This window comes from Clinocottus analis, unplaced genomic scaffold, assembly GCF_023055335.1.
Source record: "Clinocottus analis isolate CAN_PGR_092001 unplaced genomic scaffold, fCliAna1.0.p SCAF_7, whole genome shotgun sequence".
Classification (NCBI taxonomy): domain Eukaryota; kingdom Metazoa; phylum Chordata; class Actinopteri; order Perciformes; family Cottidae; genus Clinocottus; species Clinocottus analis.
Genome location: NW_027176229.1, coordinates 17,128,965 through 17,146,513, shown reverse-complemented (window position 1 = coordinate 17,146,513; position 17,549 = coordinate 17,128,965). Strand labels below are relative to the sequence as shown.

Sequence of the window (17,549 nt, the reverse complement as noted above, 5' to 3'; positions counted from 1 at the left end):
ACGGAAATAAAAAGGAAAGAAGAAAGGGACACAAACTAGCAAGCATGCAGTGAGAAGGTGACATAGCTCCAGCCACTCTAAGGTATGTGAGTGATTACTACAGAAGGAGGAATACCTCAAGCTGCTTAGAAATTGCATTTTTTAGTTGGGACTCCAGCTGCCTGACTTTCTGGGTGGCTTCATCTCTCTCCACCTGCAGGGCACCTTTCTCAGCGGTTAGGTTTGAGATGCCGGAAGAAATCTCTTCTTTCACAGCTGCAGAGGCCAAAACCTCCGCGACAGCATTCTTGCATTGTATTTCCAAAAGTTCTTTTTCAGTTTGTAGGCTTTTGACGTCAACCTCTAGTCCTTTCTGGGTAGCGTGCAAGTTTTCTATCTCTCCAAGGAGTCTTGACCGTTCTACGAGCCACGTTTCTTGGCTTGTGTGGAGAGAAGAAATGTTCTGTTCCAATTTACACTGTTCGGCTAAAAGGTCTTCCTTCTCTGTGGTCAGGAAGGTAATTTGTTTGACTTTTTCTTCTACCTTAGATAATAGCTGCCCTTTATCTTCTGTCAACCGACTTGTTTCTTGCTCTCGCTGCTTCACTTGAGTGTTCAAATCCTCTATTTCAATCATAAAAGCCTTCTTTTGCTCATCAGCATTCTTTAGGTTAGAACGCATCTCTTTATTTTCTTGTGTAAGTTTGGACAACGTACTCTGCAGCTCCTCAATTTGTTTGGATAGACCATCCTTGTCAAATATATCTTTATTTCGTTCACTGGACTCAGCCTGTAACTGGGCTTCAAGAAGGTGCTTCGCCTCTGACATTGATTCAGTCTGACATTTTAACTCCTGGATCTCCTGAAGCAAGGACTGTACTTTATCGTCAGATGCAGTCTGCAACAATTGCAGACGCTGACAATCTTTTGTCAGGTTATCAACCTGTTGAACAAGTTCTGAATTAGCCTTCTCGAAATCTATTTTTAGTTTACTGTGCTCTTGAACAAGTTCAGCGTTGCCCTTTTCAAGAGTTTCAATTTCAAAGGTTCGTTTCTGCAGCTCATTTTGAAAGACAGCCTTCTCTTGCTTCAAAGAGGACATCTCTGCTTCAACTTTGTCTTTTTGGCATTTGGTGTTCTCTAGCATTGTTGATAAATGAGACTTCTCTTGAATAATGATGTCATTAGCTCTTGAGTAACTATCCAACTGGTCCTTATTTGTTTGAATATTACTAGTTAGCTTAAGAGAAAGAGCATTATTCTCAGATATGGTTTTTGTGTGCTTTTCTTCCAATTCTCCCATCTCCCCTGCCAAACGCTCATAATCCATTTTCTGCTGCTCTAGTGCAGAATCCAAGCTCATCTTTTCTTTTCGTATAACATGTAAAGCCATCTCAATTTCAGAATTCTGAAGGCGAAGTGCTTGCTTTTCTTGCTCAAACGATGATAATGCTTCTTTAGATTTTTCATTGGACATTGACAGTTGTTCTTTAGAGACTTGAAACTTCTCCTTTATTTCCTCCATCTCTCGTAGGAGCTCTTCCTTCTCATTAGAGACTTTCCTTTGGATTGAAAGTAAGTCTTCTTTCTCCTGCAGAAGCTGAAGCCTCTCAGAATCAGTCACCTGCCTGCTTGTCGTGAATTCTTCAAGCATTTGGGTCAGGCTTAGTTTGGAAGCTTTAAGTTCTTCACATTCACGGACAGAGCTCTCTAAATCTTTCTTGGAAGCACTGAGCTTATTCTGGAGCTCCTCCTTCACAGTCTCAAGGTTCTTCTTATCCAACAAAGCAGCACTGATTTCAGAAGACATCCCCACCTTTTCTTTTGTCAGTGTTTCTGTTAGGGCCTGCAACTGGGTGTTACTCATTGTAAGATCTTCTTTTTCTAAGTTCAAGGATTTAAGTTTTGCCTGCAACTCAGCATTCTTAGCGTCGAGCAATTTTTTGGCATTTCTCGCAGAATCTCTCTCTAAAATGAGATTTTCCTTCTCACATGTGAGCTTTGAGCTGCTTTCATTGAAGTCATCTTCAAGCCGGTTCTTCTCCTTGCAGACATTTTCATAATCCTCATGTAATTGCTTCTTTTTAGTCTCAATTTGCTTGATGTCTTGCTGATACCGAAGGAGCAAGTCAGTCTTCTCTGCATTTTCTCTTTGTAACTCGTCAATCTGGGACTGGTATTCACATTTGGCATGCTTCAGGTTTTTGTTTTCAGTCTGTACTTCCTGAAGAAGATTGTTGAGCTTCTCCAGTTCCTTGTTCAATAAAGTCCTTTCTTCATCCGAGCACTTGTTGTTGGCAAGAAGTTGCTCTAGATTTTTTGAAAGCTTATCTCTAGTTATTAGCAGTTCTTCACTCTGGACTGAAAGCTCCTGGTGACTAATCTCAAGGGCAGACAGCTTAGTCTGCAGTTCACCTTTCTTAGCCTTAACATCTTCACTTTCCTTGGATGTATTTTCCAGATCTAGACTCTGCTTTTTCAGTGTTTTGGTCAAATGTTCAACATCATGCTTGTAGGAGTCAAGCTCAGCAGAAAGACACTGGGAAAAAGTTGAAAGAAAAAAAAAGGGGGGGGAATATATATATACACGCACGCACGCACGCACGCACACACACACACACACACACACGCACGCACGCACGCACACGCACACACACACACACACACACACACACACACGGAAAAGTAAGATGAGTCGAAACCTAAACCAGGCAGATATGTCCAAGTGATACGCAATTGGAAAGCTTAAGCTGCAGGAGCATCAAAATGACAAAAGATCACACCAAAGCTTACACCACAATGGTTTTCAGCAATATTAAAAAAAGGTGGAACATTTTCACTTCAGCACTTATTTTTAATATATGTATTAATTAAATTGATGCCAACAAATTTGACTGGCATACAAACAAAGACTGGCTGATGGCTTAGGGGTACCAACATAAATTGCAATACTAATGCAATTAGCTTGATCAGTGTCCATGGGGCCAAACTTTTCAATTAAATTGTATACGTATAAACTATATATGTAAATCTTGATTCCCGTTTACATTTGACCAATTTGTTGCTGCATTTAAAAGCTTTAAACTTTAATTGCTAGTATTTTCTATTAGTACTGTTGTAAATTTTAATTTAATTTGTTAATTTGTTTTCCCATCTTTGTTATTTATACTGTATCAGCCAATGTATGTTGTCAATCAATGCCTTCCATAATATAGAAACACAAAAACTAAGCATTTCAGAAGTGAAAATGTTCTACTTAAATGAAATAAATAATGCAAGCAGGAGTACATAGCTAGTCGAAAGTTAAAATCAACACCTGTACATACAGTATGTAAATGCTATAACTGATTCAAATTGAATCCTAACCAGGGCATAGATATCCATTTAGCAGTCACAAAACAACTGGTTAAGTATGGTAAGCATTTTCTTGGCTTGTCCAATAATCCTAAATTGTCTTAAAATACATACTCATTTGAATCAGGTGTACCCCTGCGAGCATATGTGAAAGAGGTTATGCTGGGGGAGAAATAAGGAACACATCACAAATGTATGCGTGTATATATGTATGATGGTCATCAAACGTGAAATGTTGTTGATAATATAGATTAGACAAAAATATGTTGTGTACATTTTAATTTACATAAAGAATGAGTTTCAATGATAGAACATTAGTAAAGTCAGTAATACATAAAACTACCGTTTTACATGAAACAAGGTCGTGGCTGAACATTTTAAACCCGATGATTAAACTAATATACCTTCGAAGGTTAGTGCTTACCTGAGCCCGTTCCTTGTATGGCTGCAGCTCTGACACCAACTTCTCAAGCTCCAGGTTTGTGTCCTTGTTGGAGGAAAGCTCCTGCTTCAACTTGTCAACTTGACTGTGAAGAACCTCGAGTTCCTTCACATGAAGCTCTGAAACCTTAGAGATGGATTTCTCTTGTGAGGCCTTGAGCTCCTCAACCAGGGTCTCACCCTGTTCAACAATCTTCTCCTAGAAAACAGGAGTTTAAAAAAGACAATAAATATGACCTACTTGTTTTGAAGCAACCAGTAACTGAGGGATACTCTTGAAAGTGGAAGATTTTCCAATGCTTAGTCGACAAAGTATTACACATTTGAATGTCAATACAACTTTAAAGTATCTGCAGTTTAATTCTCAAACACAAAAACATTTTTGTGCCCGTCCGACAATACTTACCAAGTTAGCAATCTTCTCCTGGAGGCCACTTATCTGAGACTGATGTGCATCTCTGGTCTCTATCAGCTCCTGCTCTTTGCGGGATTGTTCTTGCTGGAGTTGTTCAATCGAGTGTGCCACCTTCTCCTTCTCCTCTGATAGTTGACTCTGTAACTCCTCAAGCCTCCTGAGTGATAACAAAAAAAAGTACATCTGAGGAGGATGTTCAGTGACAGGTTAGATTACTAAAAAAAAAAACATTTACTACAACATGGAATCAAGCAAAGGCAAGAACCTTTCTTAATATGTCATAGAGAAATAAGTATCCAATTTTGACATGGTTGATACAATATGTTTTGTGGAGTAATATAAGAGCAGGGCATAATGAAATGTGGCACCTTTCTTTCTGTATGAGATCATTATTCATTTTGGACAGCTGTACTGAACTGTCACCAGATGTCTTCATCATGTCGGAAATATCATTTTCGAGCTTGCATTTGTCCTTTGAGAGCTGCTCAAGCTTTTCATCTCCAGCCTTCAGTTTCCTCTCGAGCCCTGAGTTAAGACAAAACAACACAACTTTGTTCATAGGTTCTAAGGTTAAACAAGAAATGTGGAGGGGGGGGGGGGGGTGAAGCAAACTAGATACAAAACATTAAAGATGAATGCAGTTATGTTCTCACCGGCAAGTTGACTTCTTAGAGACTCTGATTCTGTGGTCAGAGATGTGCACTGCTCTTCCTTCCTACTGAGCTTCTCAAGTGTTTCTGCAAAAGGGAAGAGGTTACAATTTAGACCCTAGAAGCCTTTATACACAAAAGGAAATATTACAATTGATTGTCATTTACCTTGCATAGTGTTTGATGATGTCGTCTGCTTCTCTGTGCTTTCAGCCAACTTTTGTTTCTGTGGTGGAAAGCATTTTTGCATCAATTTTGTGTGTATGAATTTCAGCAAAAGAAAAATCTATAAAATAAAATTTTCAAAAGTGTTGATTCCGATTGCCATGGTTTGTACCAAATTTGAAATAATAGTGAAATTAGCGCATTACAGATATTGGTATCTTTGGATATGTTGGCTGATAAGCAACAAGAAATTATAGTAGAGAAAGGCCAGACAAGATTCAGGTCATTTTTTCATTGACGGGCACCAAACAAGAAAAATACAATGACTTCAATCCCAACACCAAAAGGTTCTGTATCAACATCCAAAAATCGGTTATAAGTCGCACCAGGTCTCCAAGCTCTTTTTCCAAAGCATCCTTGTCCTGCTGAACAGTGGTCAAACTCTGCTGTAAAGTGAGGACTTCCTGCTGTCTGCCCTCCAACTGGGTGTTCAATTCACTGACCTATAGCACACGTCAAGTGAAAATTACAATGGACCAAAAAGAAAAAGCATCGTCTGGAAATGAGAAACGACATGACAACTTTTCTCAAACACAGAAAATTTCAAAATATGAAAGTGCTCAGGAGGTGAAGAACCCACCTTGGCTCCCTGGTTGTTCCCTTTGCTCTGAACCACCTCTAGTTGACTCTTCAGGGTCACAAGCTCCTGGTTAACTTGTGCTACTTGGCTGCGCAGAGCCACCATTTCTGAAATCTGTTCTTTGGTTTCTCTGTCCTTGTCTTGGGCCTGGCGTGCCAATATTGCTTCTTTCTCCTCTAGTTCCTTCACCTCAATTTCAGCATTATGGAGTTTTCCAAGAACTTCCTCCATCTCCACAAGGTGCTGCTCTTCTGCTTTTTCAACACTGGACTGTAGTGACTCTTCCAATCGTTCCTTGTCCTCAATCAAAGAAAACACCTGTGACTTCAGTGACTGCATCTCACGAGTCAAAGCTGCAGCATCAGCCTCATGCTTGGCTTCAGCCTCCTCTAGTGCCAACTTGTGCTCCATTTTCAGACTCTGTAGTTCACTTTTGGTTTCTATAAGTTCTTTTGTCTGGGCACCTGCACCTTTGCTGAAGGACACCTTCAGCTCCTCCATGGCTTGCTGGTGAGAGGCAATGACGGATTCCAACTTTGAACGCCACAGTTCAATAATATCAGCATTCTCCTTCTCAGCCTGGCTTATGCGCATCTGCAACTGTTCGTTGTCAGCAGAGAGCCTCACAGATGTAGCTTGGAGATGGACAGCTGCCTCACTGTGGGTCATTTCTTGAGCTGCCAGCTTCTCCCTGTACTTGGTTAGCTCTTCTTGCTGCTTAACTACCTGGGAAGCCAACTGATCCCTCAGAGAGTTAATCTCCTCCAGAAGAGGAGAAACAGTAGAGTTTGAGTCATCAGAGCCTTGTTGGGTCCCAACAAGCAGCTGCAGGTCAGCTACCTCTCTTGTACGCCGGGAGAGATCCTTCTCAAGGTCCATGATATGGGATCTTTCTGACACAGTGGCAACCTTTAAGAGCAGAAATCTTATATTCAAATATGTGTCTAACATACTGAAGAAATACTAACAAGTGTGTTAAAGACTTGATCATACTAATACTAAACAAATGGAGAAAAAAAAGAGATCGTTAAACTGCAATTATGGACACACACTTTGTAACTGCAAAATTCAAATGTTTTCAACAGAGAAATTTTCCAATTTGCTTGCTTAATGAGGAGGGCATGAAAAACATTGATCTCAAAAACAAGGTGTTATGCTGACCTCTCATGGCTATAAACAGTATGGTCCAAATAATGGAAGTGAACACTGAAAGCATGTATGGAGCTATAGTAGTGTGCAAGACATTTTCCACCATCCATTACACTATCGCTCTCAATCTATGAATTCATGGTAATACAAACTTCATGATTTAGTAGAGGTATGAAGTAAGAAAACCCTTTGGGAGTATTAACATTTCCTATTATTTGTATGTTAGTCCAACTATCTTCCAAATCCAGTGAATATTCTAATGTTCTCAAACATCTATGTTTTACTTCTTCAACCCAATATAAAATAGCTTGGTCAATTAAATAATTTGAAAAAAAAAAAGTCAACATTTTCTCGATCAAATAATTGTTAAAAGGGAAGCAGTGAAAACTATGGCCCTGATATTAAAAAAAAAGAACAAGTTTTTACCGAAACCCTTTATGACTAATACTGTACAGGAACACAAGGATGTATAGTCTGGGAGATGGAGCCGGTATTAGACTAGCAAAATGCAGGGATGCCAAATAAGCAGGACAAATGGATGCTGGGAGGGACTGGGGAAGTAAAACATAGAATCACTGAGAGAATTATTAGCGGGGACAAGGGAGAAGTTTGTCTGTCTGGTTAAGAAGTGATGTCAGTGAAGATTGAGTTTAAGTTGGGAGACGCATTGTAAAATAGTACAAACATAAGAGCAGTTACTGAAAGATGTATATGGTTATTTTTTCTCACTGATAGAATGTTACGCAACGTAAAATAATTTAGAGTGAATCAATTTAAATGTGAGGGAAGATACTTTAAAAAAGGTTACAAAATGATTCTGTTGCTTATGCCACAAATTGCAATGCTAAATTTGCAAATCTTACTTTGAGCGATTTGAGCATTTACACAATCATGATAAATGCATTAGTTTATTATATGTTATGAAAATCAGGAGAATTATTTTTCTTGTGTAAAGCCTGACAAATGTTAATTCATACAAAGCAAAGTACCAGTTATTGCTCAGCACCTTTCTGTACCCATTGGAAATGTTTTGGCCACTATCCCCAGTACAGGCCCTCTTTTCCAACGCAGCACACTACAGAGCAGAATTCATTACCCTAGTGTCTTCTAACTCTCTTTGGAGTTTCTCAGCTTTGGTCTTTTCAAAGAGTAGGCTCTGTTCAAGCTCCTTAATGTGGACATGCTCCAGTCTGGTCTGCGTCTGTTAGTAAACAAGGAGGAGAGGAAGAGAACACACCAGTGCCACCATCACATGCCAGCCCAATGCAGACAGAGAGGGAGTGAGACAGGAGAGAGGATGGAGTGGTTTGAACAATGATGATAGTGAGTGTGTGTGTGTGTGTGTGTGTGTGTGTGTGTGTGTGTGTGTGTGTGTGTGTGTGTGTGTGTGTGTGTGTGTGTGTGTGTGTGTGTGTGTGTGTGTGAGTGAGTGTTTATTTGAGAGATTGGAGAAATGGTATTGGGTGGGGATTGGGAAGGGGTTGATAAATGAAAATGGGAAGACACCCATGCAGAACTTTCAGGCTGTGCCATAAACAGCTGCACACAGGGAATTTGTGAAAGAATGGTGGAAAATACAAAACCAGCGACCAAAGACAGGCCCATGTGTTATGAATATGCAGGATGAGGCAGTTTTTAAGTAATCATGCAAAATTTACACCTGGTAAACAAAGCACATTGATTGTTATGATACATTGAAAATCTGGTAATGTGTCAAGGCCGCAGGTATATTACGTAAAATCACATCACCACATCATGGAGAGAAAGCAGTAATGGCCGTGACCTGACCCCCATACTTCAATTGATTGTATCACATAGAATATATCTAATGTTGTAGGATTGATATAACAATACACATTCATAAAGAGATATGTCTGCACAGATTATTAGCATTTAAAACTAAAACCAACAATATCTTGATTTTATATTGGTGAAATAATTAAGCCTGTAGCATTATGAATAACCACACTGCTTTCTCTCTTAGATGATGAGGCCATCGTCCACAATGTACAGTAAGTATTGTAATAGAAACCACCAGTTATCAGACCATGTGCAAGATTTGTGACCAATTTAAGAGAAATCAATCAGTAATGCAAAAGCTCAGGCTGTTGGGCTCAAGAAACAGAAATGGTTCCCATTTGATTTCTTCTTATCAGCTGCTGTGACTAATGGTTTTATGGCTACTTACTGAGGCATTTCCTTGCACATTTTTGTGATTATTTTCTTGCATGTTACCCAGCATATATTGACTTAAAATTTAATAAAAAAAACATTTTAGAAAAAGGAAAAAGTACCTTATTTTAAATACTATACTAACAGCCTATACCGGGGCATTAATTAAGTGTTTGATGGACACAATCTGACAAAACCAACTGTCATGGTTGACTAATTTAAGTGTATACCACATACAGAGGTTTTGAATGAGACCGAAATAATATTATGAAACTATTCAACTTTAAGACACTTTTTAGACACTTACAATTACATTATAGTGCTCACTGTATATTATCTGGGTCGTTTACTGATGGGTTACAATGGGTGCCTACCCACGGAGTAGGTACAAACTATAATGTAGCCTGGCTTATCTATCTTTGTATAAAAATTACATTAGATTTTTAAATTGAGTCTTATTCCCAGTTGATTGCTGTGGGCAAACTGAATACAAGTCTGTGACTGGACAGTGGAATGACAAGGGAGCATCTCCAGTGGTTCCATGCTGAGCACTGGACCAACATATAAGACGAGGAAGAGAAGGAAGAAGAAGCAATAACATCACATCACTGAACAAGGAGGCACCAAGGGTTATAGCACAACATTAGTACACCTTCAACAGCTTAAAGTCAACAAAGCATTTTTTTAGTTTGGCCGATTAGAAGTATGTTTTGTTGGCGTCTTTCAAGCTGCATGCAAGATTTTAATAAATCTGTGCTGTGAGTAAGTAATAAACTGTTAGTGTAGAAGTTTCAAAAGAAGATAAAAGGGATATTCTAACCCTGTAGCCCTCAATTTAAAACATCTAGTTTGAGATTGGTTGCCTTCAGGGTAATTGAGCTGGTCCCCTGTGTAGCACTGTGGAATAAATAACAAATCCTTGACATTATACATTTTAACATTTTTCCATCACATAACATTATGTGAAGGAAGATAGTTTCCATTGCTGACATGAACAAGAGATAATGGAAATGCTCTCTTTGGACAGAACTGTAGCTCTGTGACAAGGGATACCGGTTAATCTCTTGCAACGTTGATTTGCATTGGATTCACACACAAGGAGACACACGGATGTACAGTTAAAAAATAGAAATAAAAATCACTTTATTGTCTTTGAAATAGATTAAGGTATATGTTAACTAAGATCCTAAAAAGGAACCACGGTGCTGGGTAAATGAAGCACCTGCTGCTTCTGACTTAAACACAAAAGATGGGACAAAACATCCACTTTTGTATTGAATAAAAAAAGAAATGTCTGATGATTGAACTGATCAATGTTTTGTTTTTCAAACAATAAATCAATAAAATGTGTTAGTTTTAATGGTGTGGATTTGTGTTGTGCAATTACCTCCAGGTCTCCTTTGGTAATGCAAGCTTCCTCTACGCGGAACTGAAGGTCCTCCACCTTCCTGTTCAACAGAAAACCATCTTGTTGTTGTTTCAAAATAACAGGAGACCAAACAATGTATGTTCATATCTTACCTCAGGACTTTATATAATATACATTTTATATAATAAACAATTCAGTATGAGTATGCATATATTTGCACTATGACTGTGGCTCAGTGGTGAGCGGGGTCGTCCTTTTATCAGAGGACCAGTGGTTTGACCCCTGGCTCCACTAGCCCATGTCACGGTGTCCTTGGGCAAAACACTTAACCCCAAAATCGCCTGCGATGTGTGAATGTTAGTTGATCCTGATGGGCAGGTGGAACCTTAGCCACTGCCATCAATGTATGGGTGTGAAAGAGTGAAGGCTGACAAGTAGTGTGAAAGCGCTTTGAGCGGTCGGAAAACTAGAAAAGCTCTATACAAGTACAGGTCCACTTACTATTATCATATTTCTGCCTTCAAAGCCAGAGCCTTTCTGCACCATTGGGCACATTTGACAGGACATCATAATGCAAAACAAAGGACAGTATCAAACTGTCGATGCAAACATGCTTATTGAGACTGCAGAATGAATAGTTTTCGTTGCGCGCAGAAACTAGACATAATGGAAACGCTATCTCTGTAGCTCAAGGGATACAATGTCTTCATATAATATACAATTATAAAACGTATAAAACTACATGGGTATCATAATATATTCATGTCTGCCCTGTCATGTCTCTTTAATTTTCTCTTTCAACTAACTGAGGTTATTTCCGATGGCTTTCTCCGAAAAGTGGAATAATATGAATATCATGACTTTTTTTATTGACTTCACACCTGAATTTAATTGCAGGGCATGGACATTTCAGTTAAATATTTTGTTGACTACATACAGACGTTGATACAAGTGTTGGGCTACTTCAATACATATGGAACTAAATCATAGCGCAAGTTAGTCATTATTGTGGTGTTACGGACCTTTGCCTAAGCGTATTCTCTTTACCTGAAACTCGCTGAATTTTAAATGAATAGCCCTTAAAAAGACAATGACATACTGTCACGGGTGACTGTATATCCTTGACTATCCTTACCTACGCTCCTCCTCCAGCTGATTTAGCAGGTCGACTTTGTCTTTGTCTGCAGCTTCTACCAAGGCACGTAACTGATCCATCTTGGTCTCCATCTTCAACAAAAAGGTTAATAAAAAGAAGAAAGAAAAAAATCAATGTAGATAAGGCAACTCTAATTCTCAGAGTACTTCGATAGACAGGTTTGTTATTTCTGAACCACTGAGAGCGCTGACCTGCTCCTGATCCTCCCTGAGCAGGCCCATTTCTTGCGCCATCTCTCCAACATGGCCAGTAGCCTTGGCTACTTCAGCCCTCTCCATGTCCCTCTCAGCCATAAGCTGCTCAATATGTTGCTGCTTCTCCTTCAGCGCCTCCTGTAGGGCTGTGGTGCCTGAAATCTTGCGATTATACCGTGATGATGTCTCTGTTAGCTATTGAGTGACAGAATATAAGCAAGGTCAGACGGGGAAGTAAGCAGAGCATTCAAAATAACGGATGAAACTGAGCGTGTCTGTGTCTCACCAGGCCTGTACGGCTGGGCTTTGCGCTGACCGAGGAGGCCACAGAACTCATGGTGCTGATGGAGGAGGCACTAGGGCTTCGCTTCAGCCCTGATGGTGTGGCTACTACTTTGCGAACCGTTGTTTTTGCTTTGGCTGGTGTGGTGGAAGGAAAGCCAATACGTGTGACTTTGTGCACTGGAGCAAACAAGCCATACTTGGGTTGGCACTGAAAATATCTGGGGACACATAATGCAATATAAATATGACAATGTAAATCATAGTATACATGTGGTTAACAAGTAAAATATGTTTTATTTTAGTTAGTTCCAGTGACAGATCCAGTCACTTTTGTACCTTGTGCCTGCCACTGCCCCGTCATTCTTTCCCAAGGGCTCATCCAGTTCCACACCACACCACTCGCCTTTAGCAAAGTCTGTTTCTCCAAGGAAACGTACCACTCCTGCCTTTGTACCACCAACCTGAGAAAAAAAACACACAAAATATTAGCCATACAAGCATTACAAGTATTAGCATTTAATATCTACAGATAAGAAAAGCATAAATAGTAATCAGCTTTGTCTGGTAATAAACCCACAGTGAGATAATTCCATCAAAGCAAGCGTACAAACGTTGAACAGAATGAGGCCAAGCTAATGTCAACATATGGTTAGTATATAAACCGAAATTATTTAAATGCAAGGAAAAGTGCAGGGCTGCACACAGATGGTTACTCCACTCAACAGTTTTAGTACAAGTACTGCCTTTTACTAGGGCCGTGTTAATTTCTCTGCAATTACTAAAAAGAGCAGGGTTTGTTTTGTCATATGGTGGAAATATCAAGATTAGATAATGTAGCAAACTTTACCAATACTCGGTCGCACATCTTCAGTTCCCTTTCCCCCTTCTTGACTGATCCAGTTTCGGAGAGGTTAGAGAGAGATTCACTGTTTGTGCATGCGAGGTTGGAGGATGGTGTAACTGGTGTAGCCGGCGTTACGGGCGCAGTGGAGGAAGCCTTCTTGGTTGCCGTGGTAGTTGAGGGTAATGTTGCTTTTGTGGCAGGTGTACGCGATGCTACGCTGCCAACTGAAGGAGTGGGAGATGCAGCACGGGAGGGGGGTGCAGTCTGAGTTCCATTAGCTTCCCCTTCTGTGAGGGACAACTTGGATGGGCGGGTAAATATTCCTCGCAGTGCGTCACACTGGAAATAGCGCACCCCTGCAACTGACCCATCATTCTTCCCAATCGGCTCATCTAGAACAATCCCAGCCCACTGTCCTGGGGCAAACTGTGCCTCTCCCAAAAACTGTATGTGGCCTGGTTTATTCCCATTTACCCATACACGGTCCCCTATCTGGAAGTTCTCCCCAGCACTCTCGGCATCTCCTACACCACCACTTGCATCTGATTTGTCGGCTGCATTTACTTTAGCTCCCGCTGAAAAATAAGGAAAAAGAACAGGGGGAGGTCTTTCAAATCCATTGTCTTAGAAAGACAAATGTCCCAATGTCACGCAAACCATTTCAATATCATGTGATTTGATTTACAGATTTTATTATGCAGGTTTAATATTTTCTCGATTTAAATGTGTTCACTTTCTAAGGTTAGGCGACTATTCAATATTGTTTATCACCTGTTCATTTTAAAACAACACACAAGATCACATGAAATGGACATGACTTTTTTCCCTCCTAACAGTTACATGTTCAACTTGAGGTTCCCAACCTGTATATTAGGATGTTTTACGATGCTCCAACATTGTAGTGCAACCTAAAAATAGTGTCTTCAGCAAATCTCAAGGTGGGTCACCTGCAGTATAAATATTCCTTGGGATTTAAAATAAAATAGCTGGTGAGTGTATGTAATGTATCAGTTCTATCCATCCAATACAATTGACAGCCTTATATACCTGTTCTGGCTGAAGCTCCTCGCAAAAAAAAGAGACTACTGCATGAACCCATTAAAAAAGGTATAGCAACAAGGCAATACGAGTTAAGGTGTATCATTACATAAACTACAGGTCCGCCAACAAGTATGAAGAAAGCGTGACACAACAATTAATATATCACATCTATTTCTATTGGAATTGAGGAAAAAAAACAACACAAAATCAACATGGTCCCAGCGCCACAAGTATGAACCAAACAACCTCTGGCTCGGGAATACTCAAGGGCAAACACTGCACTGCCACAAATTCTCCAGCAGTTGAAGAAGCTGCACAAAGGAAGATTCTTACCTGTGTTGGTCTTGGGGGCTGCTGTCCCTGGTGGCCTTGCTATCTTGCTGGGCCCTTTGATCCCACTGGCTTTGGCTGTGCTCATGTTTCTTCCTGTGATCTGTTAGACCCACAAGGCTTACCGTTGTAGGGTACAGACTGACCCCAGACCATCAAAACAACAAGTTGCAGCTCTGTGATGGCAAAGGTTTTCACTCCCCACCAAAATCGATTAAAAAAAAGAAATAAAATAAAATAAAATATGTTAAACCCAAAAAAACAAAAATAGGAAAAGGGATGAGGGAGAAAAAAAGTCCTGCTCACAAAAAGGACCCTGTTTGGAAAGGGAAAAAAAATGATTACTTAAATAAATCATATATATTTCCTGATGTCCAATTGACAAGAAATTCAACTACTTAATTAATTAACTTGGAATTTTGGCAAATGGTACATTTGCTAGCTTTCCACATATCTGCTCTGGGTGGCGCTGGAAGCAAACATTTAATGTAATAAGTAAACTAATAAATAGCTATAGATAAGACATGTTCATTGACTGTTAGTGGCGCTCTGTTAATGGGGGCATTTTGTTTCTGTTATGACAACAAGTTCCTCAGCACACACCACGTCACGTCTAAATATACCCTTTCAAAGGCCAGACGATATGCAGTCTATGTTACTGCCATCATGAACTTCGGAAAAGCTCATCATCTGTGACCTTGACCACAATACAAGCAGTACCCCAACCACTCTCTCACTCAATCTGTAATTCTGGTGTATAAAATCCTTTAAAATCGGGTTGGCAACTTTTCCTAAAACAGGATTACTGTGGAAACAAGACCACAATCAGCAGCAGATTAACCCATTTGTCAGATTACCTCACCACACCATTGATTGGCAGAATGTGTACCATTTGAACATGGTCCCCTTGAACTTGTTATTAGTTTGACGATATGACTCAGTGTTGTATTGTGTTTTTATACTGCTATTGCCTGGTTTAATTCAATCAAAACAAAAAAACTACTGTCAACATACTGTAAAGCTTTAAGTTTCAGGCCAATCTACTCTCAGATCTGGAGCATTCCTAACTTGATCTCTGCAGAACAGGCGTATAGAAAGCATAGGACACTAATTATTATGCTTGATTGAGCTACCACGGGCTGTAAAGGAAACTGCAAACAATTAACCTAAAGCAAGAATAAGCTGCTTTATCAACCACATGACCTAACAATTATTGCATTATGTCGGGAAGACATAGTCGTTGCAAAACGTCCTCCCAGATATTTCTCAATGAAAAATAAAGACAGGCCATCAGAATGCAGTGACCTAGTTCAAATGCAGCGTTCCAGTTTTCTCCCACTGTGCCTTTGAATGGTACCGATTAGTTCCCTCAGGTCAAGAGGACGTCAAAGACAGTAAGCTTTACAATAGCTCAAGACTGCATGATGGAAATGATAGTCTGACAATTCAAATCTTTAGCAATTCATTTTGAAAAAAAATAAATGGGTAACATTAAAAAATGTGACTAGTGCGTCTAAAAACCAACTGCATTATGATGCCTCAGTTGAACATCACTCGGCTTTCCTGCGACTTGTGTGAGCATCAACAGAGGATGTGTCAGCTCTGACTGGTGAACTGAAGCAGTCAGCTGAAAATCATCCACTTAGTCTGGAGAATTTCCCACTACAGTAATGTTAATCTTTTGCCCCTGACAGTCACTTTAATCTGCAGCTAGGAAGAAAGCCAAATACCAATGTTTAAGGGAATCAATAATAAAAAGTTTAAAAAATGTAACTTATGTATAACTCAAAATTCCATGTTTGGATGAATGTTTTCTGATGTAAATACACAAATAGAAACGGGTAGATGGTAGCCTGTAAAACAGAACTGAAACTTCTCAAAATGACTGTATTGACATAATCAACTTCCATTTTGGTAATGACAGAAGTTGAACACGTAAAGCTGCTTATGCCGAAACGTTTTCAGAGATGTGTAACCCTCACTCCTACACTTAGGCTTTTGTCATCACAAGGCCAAATCAAGCTGTGGTTCTTCCTTTTTGAGGAAACATCTGCTGGGATGATTGTGTAGGACCCTGCTAGCATTGACAAAGGAAGGTTTAGAAAAGCACTAACAGGACATGAGCACAGAACAAGAACCAAAAGCATTCTGTTGTCTGTCAGATTCACCGGTTTTCATTTGAACAACTCTCATTGTCAACAAGCGTACATAAAACCTATTTCAGCTAGTATATAGTATAGCATATACACCAATGTTAGCCATTTTCTCATACATCACAAAATCGATATGGAGAAGTACAAAGACTAGTAGAAACACAATAATTCAAAAATAAATTATGATATTGCCTTTGCAATTTGTAAGACTACAACAAATCAAAGCTTTGATCGTGTCTATCAGCCCAAACAAGTTAAACTGCTTTTTGTATGGAAGGCTTAATGTTAGTTACACACCTTCACACCGCAAAACTGTCAAATGCAAAGACTCTACTATTGAACTTGTGCAGTTGCTACACTGACATACTATACAGCGTAACTGTTGAGTCAGGTATCCTGAGGTCTGGGCAACGACATGGCCTTTTAACGTCCTCGCTTTCAGTAACGTTAGCTAACGGATTGAGAGCTGTCGATGAGGTGGCACATCTGGTGAGTGAGCCCAGGCAAAAACACACAACTGCAGCTAACTTACCTTAGTAGTTAATTTAATCGAGGTCTCTGGCTAGACGGTAAGCCGTTAATGGCGACTTATACCGGTAACAGCAATATATTTTATGGCTCACCGACTACTGTTGTAAACACAAATTCCACAAGTCTAAAAGTCTCCGCGCCGTCACCGACACTCCAGCAGGGCACACTGCTGCTGCAAGTTGGGTCAGCCCAACAAATTGTTACAGATTAGCATAGTTCACCTGTAAAGACAGACTAATGTTGTTGTCATACGCAGTTGGTCGACTGTACCGTCATCTTTCCGGCTGAATACCAGCCAGTTATCACGGCAATAATATGTCCAATTCACGTTAGCAGAGAGGCCCGTGGTCAGGACCGAGAGAAGGGCTGGTTAGCTAGGTTAGCTAGGTTAGCTAGCTAAACTAACGCCTCAAGTAACGCAGACACTACCTGGACAACTTCCACCTTGCCTGGCGCTCAGTTTCCTGGTTTATCAGCAGAAAACGGATGAGCAAGTTTACGGAAATGCGTGACATCAACGTGAACTCGCTAATACTGACCTGATATGTTTCTGGACAGCCGAAGTATTCTCAGGAGAAAATACACAGCTAGCGAGCTAAGTAGAGGACCGACTCAGACGGATCAGAGAGAGGAATACAGGCGGCACAGCCCAGTGCGCGAGCTGTCTGTCCGACTACGGAG

At 40.1% G+C, this 17,549-nt stretch overlaps 1 protein-coding gene across 4 annotated transcripts in view; it reads right to left on the bottom strand.

Annotated features, from left to right (window-relative positions):
* The window catches only part of clip1a (CAP-GLY domain containing linker protein 1a), a 23,433-nt gene extending 5,884 nt beyond the window's left edge, over positions 1–17,549 (bottom strand). For 2 of the 4 annotated variants that reach the window (XM_068604894.1, XM_068604895.1), the window contains exons 1-17: positions 17,408–17,549; positions 14,188–14,500; positions 12,817–13,388; positions 12,306–12,430; positions 11,971–12,187; positions 11,682–11,879; positions 11,470–11,561; positions 10,353–10,413; positions 7,890–7,994; positions 5,645–6,553; positions 5,391–5,507; positions 5,008–5,065; positions 4,843–4,926; positions 4,558–4,714; positions 4,181–4,346; positions 3,758–3,973; positions 116–2,518 (exon numbers count right to left, since the gene is read on the bottom strand). In XM_068604894.1, the coding sequence (XP_068460995.1) occupies positions 116–2,518; positions 3,758–3,973; positions 4,181–4,346; positions 4,558–4,714; positions 4,843–4,926; positions 5,008–5,065; positions 5,391–5,507; positions 5,645–6,553; positions 7,890–7,994; positions 10,353–10,413; positions 11,470–11,561; positions 11,682–11,879; positions 11,971–12,187; positions 12,306–12,430; positions 12,817–13,388; positions 14,188–14,272 (5,565 nt within the window). In that variant the 5' untranslated portion in view covers positions 14,273–14,500; positions 17,408–17,549. The remainder of the gene's footprint in view (positions 1–115; positions 2,519–3,757; positions 3,974–4,180; positions 4,347–4,557; positions 4,715–4,842; positions 4,927–5,007; positions 5,066–5,390; positions 5,508–5,644; positions 6,554–7,889; positions 7,995–10,352; positions 10,414–11,469; positions 11,562–11,681; positions 11,880–11,970; positions 12,188–12,305; positions 12,431–12,816; positions 13,389–14,187; positions 14,501–17,407) is intronic. The other 2 variants (XM_068604896.1, XM_068604897.1) reach the window with 2 other exon arrangements.